The sequence below is a fragment of the Corythoichthys intestinalis genome, chromosome 16, assembly GCF_030265065.1.
Source record: "Corythoichthys intestinalis isolate RoL2023-P3 chromosome 16, ASM3026506v1, whole genome shotgun sequence".
NCBI lineage: Eukaryota > Metazoa > Chordata > Actinopteri > Syngnathiformes > Syngnathidae > Corythoichthys > Corythoichthys intestinalis.
The window spans coordinates 39994371-40017280 of NC_080410.1; the positions used below are offsets into that span (position 1 = coordinate 39994371).

General features: G+C 39.0%; 1 protein-coding gene across 1 annotated transcript in view; it reads left to right on the top strand.

Moving 5' to 3' along the window:
- The first annotated feature begins 635 nt into the window (after positions 1-635).
- Positions 636-22910, top strand: part of polr3k (polymerase (RNA) III (DNA directed) polypeptide K) — a 49635-nt gene continuing 27360 nt past the window's right edge. Inside the window, exons 1-2 of the mRNA XM_057861501.1 lie at positions 636-712; positions 788-870. Of these exons, the coding sequence (XP_057717484.1) occupies positions 658-712; positions 788-870 (138 nt within the window). The 5' untranslated portion in view covers positions 636-657. The remainder of the gene's footprint in view (positions 713-787; positions 871-22910) is intronic.

Consider the following 22910-nt stretch of genomic DNA (forward strand, 5'->3'; position numbering starts at 1 on the left):
AGCGGAGCTAAGCGATGCTAAGCGAAGCTAAACGGCGCTAAATGAAGCTAAGCGACTGATACTCAGTCCGTCGTCGTGGGACAGTCCATTGTAGTGCTGGTGTGTGGGGGAGAGATAATATAAATGCAGCATTCAAATGGCTTTCTTTTTTGTTTTGTTATTTGTTTGTTTGGTATGCTGACATTATTATACATGTCGGATAGATGGGGGTGTTGCTGGCTCCGGTGGCCCAAGCCTTTGCTCGTTGGGGCAAGGGCAGCTGGTTGGGGGCCCCCTACTGGTTGGGGGCGTACTCCGCCTGAATAGTAGATCCGCCTATGGATGTAACCCAGGGACTACCTGTATACAGTCTAATATATTCCACTTATTGACTGCAGCACACTTTTAAAAAATATATACAATTTTCATGTAAAACTATGCACAATATGAGTTACAACAAATATGTTGATGTGATTTGGGTTTTGTGGTAACCTTCTTTTGAGTGCTTCTTGTGACAGTGTTATAAAACTGTCAGAATCCTGTCATAACCACGAATTAGTGCTTATGAATGATGTCATTAAGTGTCCTAACCCAGTCCTAACCTGTTGTCTAGTGTCTCAAAGTTACTTTAGAGACAAATAACCTCAGAGGCTGCTGAGATCAAACGCCAGTACGCTCATGAGCCAACACAAACATGGAAGCCTCATCAGTGACGGGACAGAAAACAAAACAGGTAGGCCTACGAATGAAAATAACATAAGCAGGAAAATGGTTCACCATCCTCCCTGACTCCTCTTTGTCTCTGCAGTATTGACGGAAAAGCTGTTGACTTCCCGGGTCACCTTCTCTGACCTGACATGGACATCTCCAGGAAACCTCCTTGCTAGTCAGGTACAAACGGTCTCGAGATTTTACTTATCCAATCCCAGGAAGTTAAATCTAGCTGTTCCTTTCATAGAAATATACTAGAGGTGTGCAAAATTTCCGATTCTTAGATTATTCGCGATTCTGCCGTGGAAGATTCGAGAACGATTCACAAACATCCAAATTCCGATTATTGAAATATGCCAAGTAAAGCGGAAGTACAACACACTCAGCGCACCGCGCGGGCTTCGGGACGGAACGGAGCGGGAGTAGCTAAACATTATGCTTCTCATTAACCGGCCCCTCGGGTAATGCCAACGCTCAACTCACGGCTCTAGCTCAACTCATGCCACGAGATAAAAAAACACAACAACATACCTGCCTGCTGCCGAAAAGCTGCTACAAGTACAGCTAAGCTACATAATGTTACGGTAGATATCATTTATATAGGACTAGATGAATTGTAGACTCGGTAGCGGTAGCAGCACACCTGCAAAAAGCTAGATGCGGGCGTTAGTAAACGGCCGCCATCTTAAAGCAGTAAACTTCCCTGCAATGCTGTTGTAGCGAACCTTCCAAGCAAACCTAATTAACTTTTTATCTAAAATACTCCTAAATCGGTAAAATATTGACTTGAATCTATCTTTAAAATAGTTTTAAAACTTTCACATGTCAAAAGTAGACAAAAGGGAAATTATGGGATAACGGGAGCAATTTTAACAACTTTAACGGTTGATTCACAACATTAAATTAATTGAATGTAGTTTAAAGCTGCTGATACAGAATGGGGACTGGAGTTTTTTTATTTAATGTTATTTTTGTATATTTGTTTACTGCTATATGTTAACTTGATACTGAAATAGTAGTTTGGTTTCGCCTGAGAGTATTTTTGAACAATTTTGGAACTAATGTACAAAACTTTATTTAAAAAAAAAAAAAAAAAAAAAAAGGAGGGGGGTGCATCAATAATCGTTTTATAATCGAATCGGAGCCTCTGAATCGTAATCGTAATCGAATCGTTAGGTGCCCAAAGATTCCCAGCTCTAAAATATACTATTGTATAGTAGATCAAATACACGCCCCTCTTTAGTTTATATGATGCGTGCCAAAGCTCGCTTCTCCCTCAGTGGAAATAGCATCAAGTAGCTATACTTTATTCGCGGTTGAGAAGAGTGCATGGACTCGCTCCAAGGTCAAGATCTTTTCAGTGTGTTGGCGTCGACCGGAATAATACGAGGACAAACAGTGACTATGAAGTGAGCCAGCCAACTTTGACCTCCAGCTGCACGGCTTCCTGTCCGGCCTCCCATGTTGGGACTCGTCGTGGGTTCCGTAAACTCTTACGTTATATCCTCGTCCCTCTCCAAGCACATCTTCAATTTTAGAGAAGACGAAAAAAGTTGATTTTAAGCCCCAGTTGACTTTGAGAAGATCTGCCTCGACCTTTCAGCGCATACATTTTTCGTTATTCCAAATGCGAATAGGGTAGCCCCCATGTTAACCCATGAAGCGGCTCACAAGAAAGTGGAATTTTACTAGGCAGCTGTGTTATCTGTTTATGACCTTACTTCAGAGAAACTGGCAGCTGCAGTCTTATCCAAATAAAGTCAGAAGGACAAATGATTTGGAAATGAATGTGTCAAGTAAAACAAACAAATATCTATACTGATACTGTATATAAAAAGGAGTCAAAGTGGGCCAGAACGGTCAGGAACGCAGTTCCAGTATAAGATTCAGGGCCAGAACGCAGTTCAAGTATAAGATCGAGGGCCAGAACGCAGTTCCGGTATAAGATTCAGGGCCCGAATGCTGTTCCGGTACACGGTGCTTTGATTCCGAAAATATGACAGCAACTGTCAAAACGCTATGTAAAAAAAAAAAAATGCTAAGCTGCCACACATGCATTTCATCTCCAAGAAGAAAACAATCTACCAACATCAGATTTACATACACAAGTGTTAACAACAAGCATAATAAAGTACTTGTGTAATGTCATCCATTTCCATCAATATTTATTATTTATTTTATCCCACGGACGGCATGGAGGTTTCCCCAGCTGCTGCAGCTATCTGGGTCTGACAATGATGAGTCACGCCAATGTGCGAACTCACGCAGCAAAGCAAAACGCCTGGACTCATTTATCCGTTCAGTTGGCTGACATAGTGACATGTGATCAGCAGAGATAGCTCTGATTGCTTCAAATGTGCATGTTTTCTGGAACAGCAAAAAAAAAAAAAAAAATGGTTGTAGGATGCGACAAAAAAAGGGCAATGCAACCTAAAATGGATCAACTCTTTAAGAGCAACGAAAGAGTTGAGGAGGCTTATTTATCATAATTTAGTTTTATTTGCTCTGATGGGGAGGTTCAGAACATCTTAACTGTCAATGTGCACGTTGGACTTATATTTGTTTATTTATGTTAGGCTGCTTATTCATTTCCTTATGATTTAAAAAAGTCAATGTTTACGCGATCTTCAAAATATATTCCATTTCACGCTGCATAATATAAGTCATTTGTACTTATTTTTTTAAATGTATGTTTCTTATATCTTTATTATTAAAAAAAAAAGTAAATGTTTACATTAACTTCAATTTTATTATACATCCTATGTTCTTAAGTAGTTAAAATTGAGATTTGGCATTTAGTATGTGAGGAAATGAGGGAAAATAAAAATTAGGAGATGGAGGTTGGGGTTATTGCTGTTTTTTTTTTTTTTTGCAAAACATTTATTTTGCAAATCATTGAAAAAAATACAATTTTGAAAGAAAATCAGTTTTTGTATGTGTTATAGAAATAACCGTGCTGAAACAGTTTTCTTTTCATTTCAGTAGTTTGAGAGTTTTGACACCCCCCACCCCAAAAAAAAAAAAAAAATTGCAAGAAAAATAAATAAATAAATAAATAAAATTTCTCGCTCCGTGGCGACCTTCACATCGGAGTAGTTCCGGCAAGAAATTCTGGCCACTTTCACCCCGTATATTAATGGAACTTTGTGTGTGTGTCTGTGCTGGTTCCATATGGACTGATTAGGGCAGGTTTTGATGACATTTTACACAGCTGTACTTTATGTTTATGGGAGTGCTTTTAGATAGGTTTGATCTCTGTCAGCCTCCATTTAGTTTGGAAAATTCGAAACTCCAAACATTAGCATATAAAATCCACGATCTTGGAGGAGACAGCGCCATCTTTTGGGCAAAAGACATGTCTCTTGCGATTTCAGTGCTGCAGTTGGCTTTCAAACTTTATGTGCTGCGATGATACGTTGAGGCTTTTAGTACTCCACAACAAGATGCTGGATTTTTTTTTAAATGTACAATTTTCTGAAATATTACTGAGGCGCTAACTTCGAATGGGTATTCATGCTGTAGCGACTGTTATTTATCATGTGTTACGCCTGCAATGGTTCATGGATAGCAGTGTATGGGGCACAACGCTGCTCAGCCTTCACCACGTACAGACGCACTCTCTGAGCTCCTGAAGCACTCTCTTATCTTAACCGATAAGCGCTCAGGGCCAGCAAGCTCGATTCCCAGTATGGCTCCAAAGAATTTGAAACTTGGAGACTTGGATGAAATAAAATCCATGCAGAAGTTGGATGTCTCCTTGACTGGCTTGATTCAAAATCAGAATCAAGAAATCGTCAGAGAGCTCCAGTTAATTCACGCTAAAAACGAGAAACTCAAGCAGGTGGTCGAGGAGAGAGATGTTCGCATCAAGAGGCTGGAAATTTTGGCTGACGATCTCGACCAGTGCCGACACGCAAATGAGCTCATCATTTCTGGATTACAACTGACGCCTAGCCCAGGGGACAAAGTGGCGCAACTGGCAATTGCTAAGCTAAAAGAGTATGGAATAAACATGGAACCGCTGGACATCCGTCGCTGCCTTCTGCTCCCATCTTGGGGGAGAGGACCGACGATGGTGCTCATGAAGCTGGCAGACCACAAGACCAAGACTGCCCTGCTTAACCAGCGCCGCCACCTGAAAGAGTCGAAGATTTTTTTGAATGACAACTTGACTCGCCGAAATGCCGAAATTGAAAGAAAAGCACGTCAACTCAAGAAGGCTGGGAAAATGGCAAACACCTGGGTCTCGGATTGCAGGATCCTTGTCAAGACGCAAGATATGAAGATTAAAGCTATCACGAGTCTTGACCAGCTGACTACAATAGCTGGATAACTGTAAATACGACACAGCGAACCAGTATAACAACTTGTGGATGTGGACGGTAAGCTAAACGGATCAACGGCAGGAGTCTCTACAAATCTTGAACACACTAAGTATTATCTACTAAAGATAACAAAGGCTCTGACTTTAATTTGCATGGACATAACATGACACAAATGAATCGGGCATCTAAGGGGGGAGGGGGTGTTGCAATTATGATTGACAATCTCCTGGAATGTATTACAATTGAGCTCGTAATCCCCAATTGTAAAAACATAATTATCTGCTGTGTCTACCAGGCTCCTGATTGAAATATCTAGTATATGGAATAGATACTGTATAAAACGAATAATAAGCATCTTTTCGTTGTGGAGACATTAATCTTGTGATAAAATATGTACAGCATGTTGTTTGATTTTATACATTCATGTCTGATGAAACTGTTACAGTGACCTTTGTGTGCGCCAATTGTTGCCGCTACTCACACCAGCTGTGATAACACATAATCACTTTTGCCACACACATAGCCACAACAAAATGTTCCACAGCAAAAAGATGCAAAAATGTCAGGGACATGACTAAGCCATAACCTTGTACGCCCTGAAATTAATCGAGCTGCTTGACTGGACGCTAAGTTACTAAACTCAGATTGTTGATTGTGTTATTGTACAGTTTTGATGTATGTTCCATTCCTGAATGTGCGTCTTTAGCTGTATGGGGGACAGGAAACTGAGAAGCATATGCTTCATCCCATCCGCCTTTGTCTTCTTCTTCGGTTCCTTCGGGCAAATCATGTCACATTTTGTAATTGTCAATGATTGTCAATGATACCAATGATGATGACAATAAAATTCCATTCCATTCCAAACATAAAAACTGTCTCTCTCATTCTTCTCCACGTCACTGGCCACAAAACTGTACAAAGTGATGGAAAAGCAATTGCGCATTAACCCCTTTATATTGTCTTACTATTACTACATTAAAGCTGCATCTCTAAGTAAAGTATATTTTATCTGCCGTCCGGTTGTATCGCGTTTACGTTACACAAACCTGAGCAAGGCCGGCCCATACTGTTAGTATGGGAATAGATAGAAGTGCCGTATTTGTATGCTCGACAGGGTTGTTGTCATTGGGCCCTGGCCACCGGAGATATGAATCCGGAAATATAAAATAAGATGGAGAACAAACAGAGTTATGTTTGTTTGTAAAACAATGTTGAAGCTACGAGACAAGCTAAGACTACATTTAATTTTCACGTCAACCTCCCTGACTACAAACAAATTATGCATATAGCATAGGAATTAAGCTTGAGAACGATAAACCGATACGACCGGATATCCGGTTTTACAGGTGAGAGATACAGATGTATCGATAGTAAAGTCTACCTTTGGTGACTCTCCAAGAGGAAACAGTCTTTTGAGTACCATTTAATGAATTATGGGCAGTTCTGAGTTACATTATTTGCTTTTTAAAAACCTTTTCCATTGCTGTTACCGTCAGTGTTGGGAATAACGCTGTTATAAATAACGCCGTTACATAACGGCGTTATTTTTTCAGTAACGGGGTAATCTAACTAATTATTTTTTCCACCGTAACAACACTGTTACCGTTACTGACGGTCAAAAGCGGTGCGTTACTTACTCTGAATAAATTGAAGAAACTACCAGCCGTAGCGAGTCTGCTCTGTTTATTTGTCATCCAAGACTTGGGGTGCGTTCAGATTCGAGAAGAGCGCACGTGTTTTGTTTTGTGCTTTTTCTTAGCATAGATATACCACACAGGACGTGCTGGCACTCTGTTTCTTTAATAGCACATATAACTTCAACATTAACACAAACGTACGGCTCTTGGCAGGCCGTGTCTCAATTGCATTCCCGCATCATGTGAACAAAACAATATTGGCGCTGTGTGCACTTAAGGGTGCCTCGGATAATTCTGTATCAGAATATTTCAGCACGTACTTCTTATGACTCCAGGCTGTTTGTCCCTGCTCGTTCAATTAAACAATGCATTCCAAAGCTTGCTAACGTTTCTGTGTTTGCTACACCTGAATGCTAGCCTCGTTCCCATCCTCCACTGTCAGCCAGCAAGAATGCTGCTTCCATCTTGAGGACGGCAGACACTTTGAGGGTGACGGGAGGAGTAGGGTGATGAGGCTACCTGAATGCACCACCTGGATAGATGCGATGGAAGTGATTGTGATTGTCTGAGGGTCAGAGTCATGTGTCATGGTAAGCCAATCAGAGCCGGTGTTTTCTCACACAAACCGGAACAGCGCATGCGGCAAACACACACGCGCAAAACAGATGCAGAGGGATATGATGGCAGAGCATTCAGAGGAAAATTTGTCCTTTACGTGGTAGAAATATAAACACTATTTCAAGTCAAACTACTTGAAGTACAGTAGCCTACTTGACCAGTTGTCTCAGGTTGTGAGAGATTTAATTGATTCAACTCACTTTATATTGTTTACTGCTGATTGTTATTTCGTTATATTGTTTACTGTTTATTTTTGTTGCACTTCAAGTGTAGGATAAATCTGTTGCTGGTGAGGTGCAATAAACATTACAAGGTTCTCTAACACAACTACCTGTCTGTTCTTCTCTAGTCAACTGACTCGAATACTGCTCAGAAAATTTCAAATTCTTTGACATACAGTGGGGCAAATAAGTATTTAGTCAACCACTAATTGTGCAAGTTCTCCTACTTGAAAAGATTAAAGAGGCATGTAATTTTCAACATGGGTAAACCTCAACAATGAGAGACAGAATGTGGAAAAACAATCAGAAAATCACATTGTTTTATTTTTAAAGAATTTTATTTCCAAATTAGAGTGGAAAAGAAGTATTTGGTCACCTACAAACAAGCAAGATTTCTGGCTGTCAAAGAGGTCTAACTTCTTCTAACGAGGTCTAACGAGGCTCCACTCGTTACCTGTATTAATGGCACCTGTTTTAACTCATTATCAGCATAAAAGACACCTGTCCACAAACTCAGTCAGTCACACTCCAAACTCCACTATGGCCAAGAAAGAAGAGCTGGTGAAGGACACCAGAGATAAAATTGTAGACCTGCACCAGGCTGGGAAAGACTGAATCTGCAATAGGTAAAACGCTTGGTGTAAAGAAATCAACTTTGGGAGCAATTATCAGAAAATGGAAGACATACAAGACCACTGATAATCTCCCTCGATCTGGGGCTCCATGCAAGATCTCACCCCGTGGCGTCAAAATGATAACAAGAATGGTGAGCAAAAATGCCAGACCCACACGAGGGGGACCTAGTGAATGACCTACAGACACCTGGGACCACAGTAACAAAGGCTACTATCAGTAACACAATGCGCTGCCAGGGACTCAAATCCTGCACTGCCAGACGTGTCCGCCTGCTGAAGCCAGTACACGTCCAGGCCCGTCTGCGGTTCGCTAGAGAGCATTTGGATGATCCAGAAGAGGACTGGCAGAATGTGTTATGGTCAGATGAAACCAAAATAGAACTTTTTGGTAGAAACACAGGTTCTTGTGTTTGGAGGAGAAAGAATACTGAATTGCATCCAAAGAACACCATACCCACTGTGAAGCATGGGGGTGGAAACATCATACGTTGGGGCTGTTTTTCTGCAAAGGGACCAGGACAACTGATCTGTGTAAAGTAAAGAATGAATGGGGGCATGTATAGAGAGATTTTGCGTGAAAATCTCCTTCCATCAGCAAGGGCATTGAAGATGAGACGTGGCTGGGTCTTTCAGCATGACAATGATCCCAAACACACAGCCAGGGCAACAAAGGAGTGGCTTCGTAAGAAGCATTTCAAGGTCGTGGAGTGGCCTAGCCAGTCTCCAAATCTCAACCCCATAGAAAATCTGTGGAGGGAGTTGAAAGTCTGTGTTGCCCAATGACAGCCCTAAAACATCATTGCTCTGGAGGAGATCTGCATGGAGAAATGGGCCAAAATACCAGCAACAGTGTGTGAAAAGCTTGTGAAGAGGTACAGAAAACGTTTGGCCTCTGTTATTGTCAACAAAGGGTACATAACAAAATATTGAGAATAACTTTTGGTATTGACCAAATACTTATTTTCCACCATGATTTGCAAATAAATTCTTTAAAAATCAAACAATGTGAATTTCTGTTTTTTTTCTTCTCCACATTCTGTCTCTCATGGTTGAGGTTTACCCATGTTGACAATTACAGGCCCCTCTAATATTTTCAAGTGGGAGAACTTGCACAATCAGTGTTTGACTAAATACTTATTTGCCCCACTGTACAACAACTTCTTTTTAAAGTAATGGAAATAATTACTTTCCCTGGTAACTAGTTACTTTTACCATAGAGTAATTCAGTTACTAACTCAGTTACTTTTTGGAAGAAGTAGTGAGTAACTATAACTAATTACTTTTTTAAAGTAACGTGACAACACTGGTTACCATTATAGTTTAGCTAGCTAGCTGCTACCGCCAGCCCCAATGCCACTCTTCCCTCTTCCGAATCACTAAAAAAAAGTCATTACCTACCTATTTACATGTACTGATATGGATATGCATGATTGCCAACCATTGGACAGCATACATCGAATTAAGCGCATTTGCTGATTCATTACCCAAAAACCTTTTTACATCAATTTGGTGAAAGTGGATGATTTACCACGGAACACCAGACACTACGCCACGCCACAGTAGTGTGACACAGCACAGTGGTTGAAAAACACTGAACTGATGTATTGTCAGAAAAAATAGCTCATTAGATATTTTGCCATTTTACAGTTTATTCGACCATTTCAAAGACTGTGGTCTTTATTGAAAGATATTGAAAGGTTGAAACTAGGGTTGTTCCGATCATGTTTTTTTGCTCCCGATCCGATCCCGATCGTATTAGTTTGAGTATCTGCCGATCCCGATATTTCCCGATCCGATTGCTTTTTTTTTTTTTGTGCTCCTGATTCAATTCCAATCATGCCCGATAATTTTTCCCGATCATATACATTTTGGCAATGCATTAAGAAAAAAATGAATAAAACTCGGACGAATATATACATTCAACATACAGTACATAAGTACTATATTTGTTTATCATGACAATAAATCCTCAAGGTGGCATTTACATTATTAACATTCTTTCTGTGAGAGGGATCCACGGATAGAAAGACTTGTAATTCGTAATGGATAAATGTGACTTTGTATATTTTGACTAAATATTGCCATCTTGTGTATTTGTTGAGCTTTCAGTAAATGATACTGTAGCCATTTAACTGTTCTGCCCAAATGCATGATGGGAAGTGCAACCATAACTGTGCGTAGTGGTGATATATCTTCTCCGCGTTGGGAAATAACATAGGGTGTTAAGAAAAAGATCGACTACTACCTGTCTTCCCCGCATTGCATCCCACGATATTTCTAATCGTTGGGAGAGGGATTGTAAAGCTTTAGCCTATTAAAAAAAGTCTCCAAAGGCTGCCAAAATTCACTCTACTCATCTTACGCTGCCTTTTAGCTCAATATATAGGTGTAACGGCGCCATTAAAGATTGAACGCGACAATGCGTGAGTGGGTCGTGCAGCGCATGTGTTAATTGCGTTAAATATTTTAACGTGATAAATTTTTAAAAAATTAATTACCGCCGTTAACGCGAAAAATTTGATAACCCTACTTTAAGCCTAAACTAAAGACTGGATGAGTGTAACACATTATGTCTGTAACGTTAAATACAATTAGAAAATGATTCAATTAAAAAAAATATATATATATATATTAAAAAAAGGCATGTCCGATATTTTTTTGCCGATTCCGATACTTTGGAAATGACGTGATCGGATCGATCGGGACATGATCTCTAGTTGAAACTCAAGGTGGTGACGGCGCCATCAATGGCAGCCAATAAGTTAAATGAAAAATCATCATAACCGTCCAAAAATGCTGAAAATAAGATGAAAAACATGCCCCAGAAAATAATCAACTACAAAAAAATCAACTCCAACATTGTTTACGACTTACTAAATGAAGACATGTGTTTAGAGCGTCTGTGACCAAAATAGAAGCGCGACAGTAACATGAGGACTTTGCAGATGATGAGAGCTTTGACAGAGGCCGGCGTGCAACGTGATGCCGCGGCAGGAAGTGTGTGCAGCCGTGCGAGCACAGGAAGTTGACTCTGCTCTCATGTTTATATTGGGTGAGGATGCGGCCGAGCGGCTTGTTAAATCAGCCCCCTCACCGTTTTTTCCACCGTGAATGAAAAGCAAGCAAGTGCCGCCATAAGAGATGTGATTGATTGCCGTTGACTTAATTCCCGCAGCGCTGTTAGAAAATGAAAGCAAGCAGTGATAACTTCCAAGCCCTGAACATCTGGCGGCGTTGTCAGCTAAAACGGATCCATGTTCAACTTTACTGATATGCTACTAGCTGCAGGGCGAATGCTAATGAGCTAAATTTCCACTTTCCTCTGGAAAAAAAGGAGAAATCTTTACTTACTTTCAACATTGAAATGAATAGTGTAATTAATCTGTTGGTTTTTAATGTTATTTAGTTTTTTTTTTTATTGAAGAACTAATTTCCTACCACTGACGGCGATAGATGTCCAATCCATTCGATAGCCACTGGATAGGTTTAGACTTGTTTTCTTAGTTTCCATTATAAGCTGTCATGTTTTTTTATTTTTGTTTATTTATTTATTATCTAAACAGCTAAGCTAACAGCTAAAAAGACAAAAATATGCTTGGCTTGTTATCTTGCATCCAATTCATAATAATAATAACCTGTCCTGTTTAGCTAGTTAGACATGGAGAATGGGAATCTGAGTGTCTTTTAGAGTTTTAATGTGCCACATGGGTAGGGTTGAAACTACTGTCCCTTGAAAAACAGAATGGTCCCGTACAGGTAATCCCTGGGTTACAAACGAGTTCCGTTCCTATGCTGGCGACGTAACCGGAATTTCCACGTAAGTTGAAACTAACCCTTTAAGTACCTGTATTTTTCAAAATAACTATCCAATAACATGTGTTATACGTCTTTGTACTGTCCTAACCAAAACGTTGGAGCTAAGTCTTAGCTAGACAGAGAGCTAAGCTCCGAAATGATGATGTCAGACATCCGAGTTAATTTGTTTTCTTAGTTTCCGTTATAAGCAGTCATACCATTTATTATTGTTTATTTATTTATCATTTATGTATTTTTTTTCTCTCGTCGGAAATCAAATTTTTTTTTTCTCTTTGGCTTAATGTGGTCATGTAATGGTTTATTGTACAGTATCATTACGGCAACAGTTCAAATAGATAACTGTGCTCAGAAAAAATACCATTGTTTAAAAAAATAAATAAATAAACAAAAATATGAGCAGTTACTCACAATGTTACTCATTACTTGAGTATTTTTTTTTTTTTTTTTACCAAATACTTCTTTACTTGTACTTGAGTACATTTTTGGACGACTACTTTCACTTAAGTAATATTTTTTTTAAGTAACGCCCCTCTTACTTGAGTCAAATTTTTGGCTACTTCACCCACCTCTGCTTATATGTAAAACAAACGAATACAGTGATCTCAATTTTCGCAGTTAATGTTTTTTTTTTTTTTTTAATTACTTTTCAAATACAAAAAAATGATTAAAGACCAAATGTGAAGTAATTTCATAAAATGCCAAATACGGTCACAATTAAAGTAATTAAACATTGTCCAACAAATAAAGCATGAAAAAATAATTTATATGTTGTATATTGACAAAATAATCGCGTTTCCGAAGTTCGAGCCTAAAAGGGGACGAACCCGGAAGTGATACGTCACACCGGGAACAGCGATGGCAGCTCCATACTACGGTAGCCATACAAAGCCCTTCAAACAATGATTCAAACAGCGATATAAGCGATAGATCGAGCGTAAGGGAGGAAATCCAAGTTTTTGAAGGGTTGGAGGAAGAAGAGGAGGTTGGAGTTTTATGTTGGACCTAACATGTATTAGCCAGACGCTAATCAGGATGCAAACAATGTGCCTAGACTACCTGACATGGAATGGAGACAAGACCCATCGAGATTAAAAGATTGGTAAGATATAGGCTGTTATTATTTTCATGATTTGAAGATGCAGGCATTTGCACATAATTTTATGTTTTTGTCTTTCTGATTACATTGTTTAAAAAAAAAAAAAATCAGACTTCATGTTCATTTTGGCAGATCCGGCAGCTCTCGTGCATATAAAATAATAATAGATAAACGTTGAGGGGAAAGAAGGAGCTGAGTCATTGTAGCAACAATAAGAAAACAAAATAATAGCGGACTGCCACCACATTCGACCGCGAAGTTTTGCTTCTCACTCATCTTACCCTTGCCTCCTACTACTCACAGCTCTCCAGTCCCAGCGTCTCTGAAACGCATCATGCATAGTGTCTTGTTATGAGCTTTTTGTTGACAAAGGTATTGAACACACGACGTGCTGACAACTTTGTTTCTTTATTAACACATGGAGCTAACAGTACGAACACAGCTTGGGGCTCTCGGCAGGAAGTTACGTCTAATGGCGTAAGGTAATGTAGTTTTTTCACACAAGCGAACAGATTACAAAGCACCACTTCAGCGTTGTCCAGAGACTACATTTCCCATGATTCACTGCGTGACCTGCGTGCTCGCTGATTCGCTGCGAGACATTAAAACCAACACGCTTGTTGTCAACTGTCACCTGTCAGTGGCTCCCGTAAAACACAAACTAGAAGGCTACAAGCGATCACCGTGAAAGAAACGCCGAACCGTACAAATGCAATGTAATGCTTGAAGCATGAAGGTGAAAATGCATAATACAAATACAAATAAATGTGCACAAACTCACCGGCGGTGTGTGTCTGTTACTGCAACGTGACCGTGAATTACCGCGACGCCGACCCGCTTATATGAACATCCACACCCCTTTCCCGATTGACAGTGGATTAACCCTTTCGGACAAGATTGTAGATGACGCACAATTTAAACACGCTTAACCTAGCGAACGCAACAACAACTATGATCGGGGATTACCACGAGTTAGCTTTTGGCTAACGTCGCTAGCTTCTACGGTTCATTCCACAACAGTTGGCAGCTCTGCTTTGACAAAGTCATCAGTCATCTATCCAAAAAACACACTTACTTTTTGGCAAATCCTTGATCATAAGCAGACCTGTTAAGGAAGCAGGCATCTTCGAAGTGTTTGTAGCAGAGAACACTACACGATGATGGCGTGAAATTCATTCGCTTCATGCGAACGAAAGATGTCCATTTACATGCCCTGCTATCCTTTGGCCACTCATACAACTTTTCGTTTGAGTGAGAACAAAACATCGTCACACACCGCCGTGGCATCTTACCGAGAAGCAATGCAACAAACAATACTGTTCTATGGCGGACTTCCCTCGCACTTCTCAGTGTGACGTAATTTGCGAAGATTTCCGAAGATTGCCGAAGAAAAGCATTTTCGTTGTCAAGGGCGTTGCTATGGGTTAGACAAAGAATATGGAAGGGTTGCGTTAAAATAAAATAACGAAAAAATGCCTATAATTGTTTAGCCATTTATATTATTCAAAAACATGGTTGGCCAAACTTAGTTCACATTTCCGCTTTAAAATCTCAATTTTGGGGGACAAGAAAAAAATTGAACAAGAGAGCATTTAAAAAAAAATTAAAACATTTTAAACAGCAAAGCCCTAACTGGAGGTGAGAGCATGAGAGAGCATAATTAAAGAGGCCATGATTTAACGAGATATTATCACCTACTTATCTCTTTTCGATCCAAAAACTCCATGTAGAATGTATCTCCGAGTGTCAAGACACAGCCGGATTTTGGGGGGATTTTATGGGTGAAACATGGTAATATAACAATGGTCGCGATTCAGACATCAAGGAGTGGTCGAGATTTTCATTTCATATATTTACCCTTTTAAACATTTTTTTTCAATTTTTCTTTGTTTGGATCAATTATTTATCCTCTAAAATATTGGGGAAAATGCGACAGTAACAAAAAACTACAATTAAGCGATAGTTATGAGGTACATATCTGTGACCTATTTACAGACGTTTTTTTTTTTTCTTTGTGACGTAATTTGTTTAAAAGTTTGAAATATTCGAGTGACTAATTTTCTAAAGTCGTTTTTTTTTTTTTTTAATATTAGACATCAATTAATGATTCTAAGCTAAAAATGACAGACATTTCGAATAATAAATATAAGTACTTAACCTCTTTTTATGGCTGAGTTGAAACAAAAGCGGCTGCGCGACATCTGTAAACGGGGGTTTTCAGGGTAAAACGGACTAATTAAAAATAGTTCAGGGGCTTAATGCGCCATGAATCTGCTATGGCAGCATATAGACATATTGTTCTATCAAACACTTCACTTAAAATACAGAAGTTTATTTTAAAGAGGGGTGCAAGAGTAGAAACTGCTTTTTCAGCCTTGTCTGTGTTTTCCACCATAGATATATATTTTTACATTTTTTTGATGGTGGCGTCGTTGGATGTTTTTTTAAAGGGAACCACGGCCAGAAAGACTTGTGGTTCTGAAACGATCAATGTTAGTATGAGCTGTAATAATTTGATATTCCAACCCCTCTTAATGTTTTCGTTATTATAACATTTGAAAAATTTGTTTAACTAGCAAGTCGCCATTGTTGTGGACGACGCAATACACTTTGGGCAGTGACGTCAGAGAGCAGCGCTGCTGTACTTCTCACATGTCACTCGTTAGCTACATAAACATGTCATGGGTTCTGCCCTTCCAATTTGAACCCGAGCGGAAAAGTGATGAGCAGGACAGCACTGTCGATATTTCACAAAACGAGCAGTAAAAGAAAGTCTCCAGCGGGATTCAAACCCACATTTCCGGTGCGACAGACGAGCTTGTACTCCACAGGACTATACTACCGCATGACACCACCGTCATAATTTTCCTTACAAAGCAATCACAACCTACATGTGCTGTCTGTCAGTGTGGTAAAACCTGGAAAGGAAATGCAACTGAAAAGAAAGTGTGCCTGGCTTGACCAGTGAATTAAAAAACGCGGGTCACTTCAGAAACCAAGCAGACAACAATAACATAGGGATTGCGTAAAAGGGTCTATTGGACACACACACAAAAAAACGGAATCGCTAAAAGGGAGACACAAAAAGGGTCTGTGGCAGTAGTCTGGGATCAATAAATAAAAAATTTTAAAAATGAAGGAAAACTACAATGAGTGGCAGACAAACGAAAAAACCAAGGCAATGATGCAAATAGACCTCTCAAATGGCAGCAAGTCAATATCTCGGCAAGCCGCCGAGGATCGATTTAAAGACACTGCTGATGAGCTGGAATTGGATGCAGGCTGGGTTGAAACAAAAGCGGTTACGCGACGTATGTAAACGGGGTCTCCAGGGTGAAACGGAACAATTAAAAATAGTTTGGGGGCTTAATTCGCCATGAATCTGCTATGGCAGCATCAGTTCAGTTCAAGTTTATTGTCCCCTAAGGAGGGGAAACTTATCTTACAGCAGGTGAGGACACAGATAACACAACAACAGATAACAAATACACATAAAATAACAAAGAGTACAATTTAAATTCTCTCGGTGCAAGAGTTTTGCAAATTTAGCAGCCTAATCGCACTTGGTAAAAAGGAGTTCTTTGTCCTGTTGGACTTAAAACAAGGGACTCGGAATATAGACATATTGTTCTATCAAACACAACAGTTCTTTTGGCTTAAAATACAGCAGTTTATTTTAAAGAGGGGTGCAAGAGCAGAAACTGCTTTTTCAGCCTTGTCTGTGTTTTCCGCCATATGCATTAATACTGTTTTGGGAAGAACAGGGAGAAAGAAAGAACAAACAGAAGAATAGAAGAACAAAAATAAATACTAGGGTTGTTCCGATCATGTTTTTTTGCTCCCGATCCAATCCCGATCGTTTTAGTTTGAGTATTTGCCGATCCCGATATTTCCCGATCCGATTGTTTTTTTTTTTTGTGCTCCCGATTCAATTCCAATCATTCCCGATCATTTTTCCCGATCATATACATTTTGGCAATGCATTAAGAAAAAAATGAATAAAACTCGGACGAATATATACATTCAACATACAGTACATTAGTACTGTATTTGTTTATTATGACAATAAATCCTCAAGATGGCATTTACATTATTAACATTCTTTCTGTGAGAGGGATCCACGGATAGAAAGACTTGTAATTCTTAAAGGATAAATGTGACTTTGTATATTGTGACTAAATATTGCAATCTAGTGTATTTGTTGAGCTTTCAGTAAATGATACTGCAACCATTTAACTTCTGCCAAAATGCATGATGGGAAGTGCAGTCATGACTGTGCATAGGGCTACCAATTGATATATCTTATCTGCTTTGGGAAAGAACATAGGGTGTTAAGAAAATGATCAACTACTATCTTTCTTCCCCACATTCCTACATTATATTTAATTGCTGAGAGAGTTATTGTAAGGCTTTAGCCACACAAAAAATGGCTCCAACGGCTGTTAAAATTCTCTTTACTCATTATACGCTGCCTTTTAGCGCTATCTATAGGTAAAACGGCGTCTTTATAGATTGAACGCGAGTATGCGTGAGTGGGCCGTGCAGCGCATGCGTTAATTACTTAACGTGATTAATTTTAAAAAATTAATTACCGCCGTTAACGCAATAAATTTGATAGCCCTACTTTAAGCCAAAACTACTCTGGATGAGTGTAAGACATTTTGTCTGTAACGTTAAATACAATTAGAAAATGATTTAAATAAAAAATATATGTATATTAAAAAAAGGCATGTCCGATATTTTTTTGCCCATTCCGATACTTTGAAAATGACGTAATCGGACATCTTTAATACATACATCATTAAATACACATGCTACCTAATGTAAGCAGCAGTGCTAGAGTGACTATTCTTACTAGAGGTGTTACAAGGGGGAGCAGCAACCGGAGGATAAGAGGAGGGGGGGAACAGGTCAAATTGAAATATGACAGCGTAAAGTATGTTCGGAAGCAGTGTTGTTATGTCTAATAGAGGAACCTAGATTGAGAAAAAATCTCCTGTGACAATGATTAAACATTGTTTGTTATCTTGCGTCCAATAATGTTGTTAAAAGTACAAATATGTATACATTTGTTATTGAAAACCCCCTGTTTTCCCAAGGCTTCACAATTATGGTAGGCTTTAAAAGATGCTAATCTTGACTTCAGATAAGATGAACTCGTATGACTTCCTATAGGAATTTATGATTTGTTTTTTCTTCTTTCGGGAATGTTTGGAAATGGCTGTTATCTCCATCATGTCTGACACAAACAGGACCGCTCCGGTTGCCAGGCGCACAATTGCATACACAGGGTTATCAGTGAACACCTCTTGGGTCAACTGGGGCTATGACCACCATGGAGGGATCCAGGGTCACACTCTTGAGTCATTTTCGGGCGCTTTTTAAGGCGCCATTTGGGAAGACGGGGGTTGAACTCTGATGGCGTATTTGTGCAATATGTGGCATCTGTGTGCAGCAGACCTCCGCACTGACAGTAAGACTTCAAAGGCATCTAAGTGACAGTGATTAGATTTGTTCCTTTCCATTTAATCTCTTTGTTCTCTGTGTAGCAAAACAGGAAGATAGTCCTTTTTTCATCATTGTGATTGTCTCGATTCACTTCCTTCCCTTTGTTGCCCGACAACAATAGCACATGAAACACAAACTAGACAGCAACGAGGAAGAGGTGCAGGGAATTGTGGTTAAGGAACTATTTAAAAAGACGATTTGCAGTCTATCGTCATATCGTGGAGCACTATTGTTTGTATGTAAATAAGTATAGGTATGTTTGGGATGTCCCTGATTAGATCACGTAATCGGACGAAATCGGGCCTGATCAAGTCATTTTCAGATGAGTCGGGTAAAAAAGATGGGTTTTAAAAATGTTCATTATTAAGTATTAACTTATTAGCTGCCATTGAGAACGATGGACGTCCAATCCAATTTGACAGGGAGGCTGACAGTGAAACATGATCACTCAATACCAGCCTTCCCGGTTTAAATGGATTTGATGTCTATAACGATCAATAGAAGTGAATGAGTCTAGGGCTACCAAAAACAAAGTAATCCAGAGGTGTAAAAATATTGAAAAAAAATATTTATTTATATTTGCACTACTGAAACAAATTGAATAACATAAAATGTCCAGTGACTGCAAAAAAAGTCAAGAAAATCAGAATAAAAGCCTATTTGTATAAAACAAACTACCGTATTTTTTGGACTATATATAGTTTGGTCGGGGGTGTGACTTATGAGGGAAATTGTTAACACATTGTTATATAATTGTTGTTTGTTAGCAGTGTTGTTTTTGGCAGATCTTTTAATTTTCGTCCTAATCTTAGTCTTTTCGATGATAATACTGATCAGTCTTAGTCATACTTAGGCATCTCAAAATGTGCTTGTCTTCGTTTAGTTCTTGTTAATGAAAACTAAAGACTAATTTCGTCTAGTTTCAGTCAACATTTACAAAAAATTTTTTCGTCAGTAATTTTTTTTTTTTTTTTAAATTACTCCCAAAATAATTAAACAAATAAATAAAGGTGTCCAACTACAGTCCCTGACAAAAGTCTTGTCGCCTATCCATTTTGTAGAAACAATTGCTAATTACTAGGGCTGTCAAAATTATTACGTTAAAATATTTGACGCATTTAACGCACATGCCCTGCTCAAACAGATTTAAATGACAGCACAGTGTAATGTGCACTTGTTACTTGTGTTTTTGGGTGTTTTGTCGCCCTCTGCTGGCGCTTGGGTGCGACTGATTTTATGGATTTCAGCACAATGAGCATTGTGTAATTATTGACATCAACAATGGCGAGCTCCTAGTTTATTTTTTGATTGAAACTTTTACGCATCACATTACGACTGACACAACCAGACACTGCTACAATGTAGGCTAACTTCTAGGGTTGTTCCGATCATGTTTTTTTGCTCCCGATCCGATCCCGATCGTTTTAGTTTGAGTATCTGCCGATCCTGATATTTCCCGATCCGATTGCTTTTTTTTGCTCCCTATTCAATTCCAATCATTCCCGATAGTTTTTCCCGATCATATACATTTTGGCAATGCATTAAGAAAAAAATGAATAAAACTCGACGAATATATACATTCAACATACAGTACATAAGGATTGTATTTGTTTAATATGACAATAAATCCTCAAGATGGCATTTACATTATTAACATTCTTTCTGTGAGAGGGATCCACGGATAGAAAGACTTGTGAATTTGTATATTGTGACTAAATATTGCCATCTAGTGTATTTGTTGAGCTTTCAGTAAATGATACTGTAGCCATGCCCAACTGCATGATGGAAAGTGGAACCATGACTGTACGTAGTGCTACCAAATGATATATCTTCTCTGCCTTGGGAAATAACATAAGGGGTTAAGACAAAGATCAATTGCTACCTTGCTTCCCCCCATTGCTTCCCATGATATTTAAATCGTAGGGAGAGGGATTGTAAGGCTTTAGCCAATTAAAAAAAGGCTCCAAAGGCTGCCAATATTCACTCTACTCATTTTACGCTGCCTTTTATCTCTCTATATAGGTAAAACGGCGCCATTACAGATTGAGCGCAACAATGCCTGAGTGGGTTGTGCAGCGCATGCATTAATTGCGTTAAATATTTTAACATGATACATTTTTTAAAACATTTATTACCGCCGTTTTCGGGATAACTTTGATAACCCTACCTTAAGCCTAAACTAAAAACTCTGGATGAGTGTAAGACATTCTGTCTGTAACATTAAATACAATTAGAAAACGATTTAAATTAAAAATATATATATATATTAAAAAAAGGCATGGCCGATATTTTTTTGCCGATTCCGATACTTTGAAAATGACGTGATCCGACCCGATCGGGACAGCTCTACTAACTTCACATAAAATGTCACACATTGTGAACATGTGACAGAAACTATTGCGCACTTTTATCTTGTTCTAGTCTCGTCAAACGAAAAACTGGCATTAACCTTGTAATGTTTTAGTCCCACAAAACACGTTATCGTCTCGTCCCCGTCATGAAAAAAATTTTGACGAAATATTTTCGCTGTCGTCATTGTGGAAAAAAACAACCCTGTTTGTTAGCATGTTATTTACGCTATAGTTATCTGAATAGCTATGTCTTGTTAACATACCAGGCACGTTTTCAGTTCATACTCAGTTAGCATACCATGCACTTATTTAGCCTGTTGTTCTCTAGTCTGTTTTTATTTTAAATTGCCTTTCAAGATGACATGTCTGTTCTTGGTGCTGGATTTTATCAAATAAATTTCCCTCCAAAATGTGACTTGTTTTTTCCTCTTCATTGCGCATTATTTGGCTGGTACAACTTATAGTCTGAAAAATACAGTACTGAAATTCTACAAAGTTTCCACATTGACTCAACATGTTGTCGGTAAGGGTGTAACTGTACATGTATTTGCATTGAACCGTTTCGGTACGTGGTGCTCGGTTCGGAACGGAGGCGTACCGAACGAGTTTCTGACATAATGTAACCCTTACTTTTCGAGGCTGTGAATCGATCGGTTTACAGTTTCTTTGTGTAGATTATATTTACTCCGTCTTCTCTACTATAATGAGGACAAACACGGTAGGACAGTATAACCCAGAAAGGTCAACGGTGCGACAACGTGGCCGCCGCGAGAACGCAGTGAAACGCGGGCGTTAAAGTCAATCAGCCAATGCACACCAGTCGCAGTGCGGCCGCGTGTTAGACGCGTCCCAGAAGCAGCTCAACACGGCGCACGCGAAAAGAACGGCTGAGTTTATTACTATTTGATGCGAGACGCGACACTCCTGCGTCAATACTACTACCGGTAGCTAGGATCGGGCAGACCGGAAGTCGCTCGAGTAAAAATACGGTGGATCCGGTCGATTTTCAAACTAATATGCAATCGTAACCCACTTTTTGCGTCCATCAGATCTCTTGAGTGGTAGATCGGGGCACAGTTGACTTGTCTTTGTTGATTTATTGCTGTCTTCTCTGCTATCATAATAACCAACACGGCCCCGTGTTCAATACAAAACCCTCCTACCACAACAACACAAGTAGGAACTAATATTCACATAGGAACTAAAGTCATACAACATAAAATATACAATATAAATGAATACTACATCACATTTGTAAAATATAAACACATAATAAAATAAATAGTAGCCCATTTAAATAAAATAAATTGAAATGAGCTAAAACACCTTTAATTGAATAATAAGAATAATACACAGATCCTGTTTACACAATTAAATTTATTAATTTCTGTGTGGCGCTTTAACTTAAGAAAATCCAACAATAAAGCTTTTGAAAACCGTTCATAAGAAAAAAAAAAGTTTCATTGAGGCATTTCATTTGTAAAATACGTGTTAAAATCTTTGTCATTGGGATTGCTTTTCTCTTTAGCACAGGACTTCTTTTTTCTTCTTTCTTTCAGAAAGAAAGCTGACCAATACGCGGGGTTTGAAAGGCAAATCGTTGTTGGATTATCTTTAAATACCCGCTAATTTTTGAGCAGAATTCTAGCTTTGTATAGGCTAATGTTCCTATCGTTGAAAGCACAAAGGTGTGCAATAAACAACTAGCACATTTATATTTTGCATGTTGTTTTCTTACTGTACCGAAAATGAACCGAACTGTGACCTTAAAACCGAGGTACGTACCAAACCGAGATTTTTGTGTACTGTTGCACCCCTTGTTGTCGGGTTTTGACTCCTGAGCTAATAGAGAGGCACAGTTGAAGTTAATAACTCTATCTAGTGTTAAAACTGAGAACTGCAACATAATGCAGGCTGAATTTAAGCTTCTTGTGCAGGCCATATTCAATGATATTTTCATAATTTGCTGCCATCCAATAAAAATTAGGCCACGGGCTGTGGTTTGGACAGACC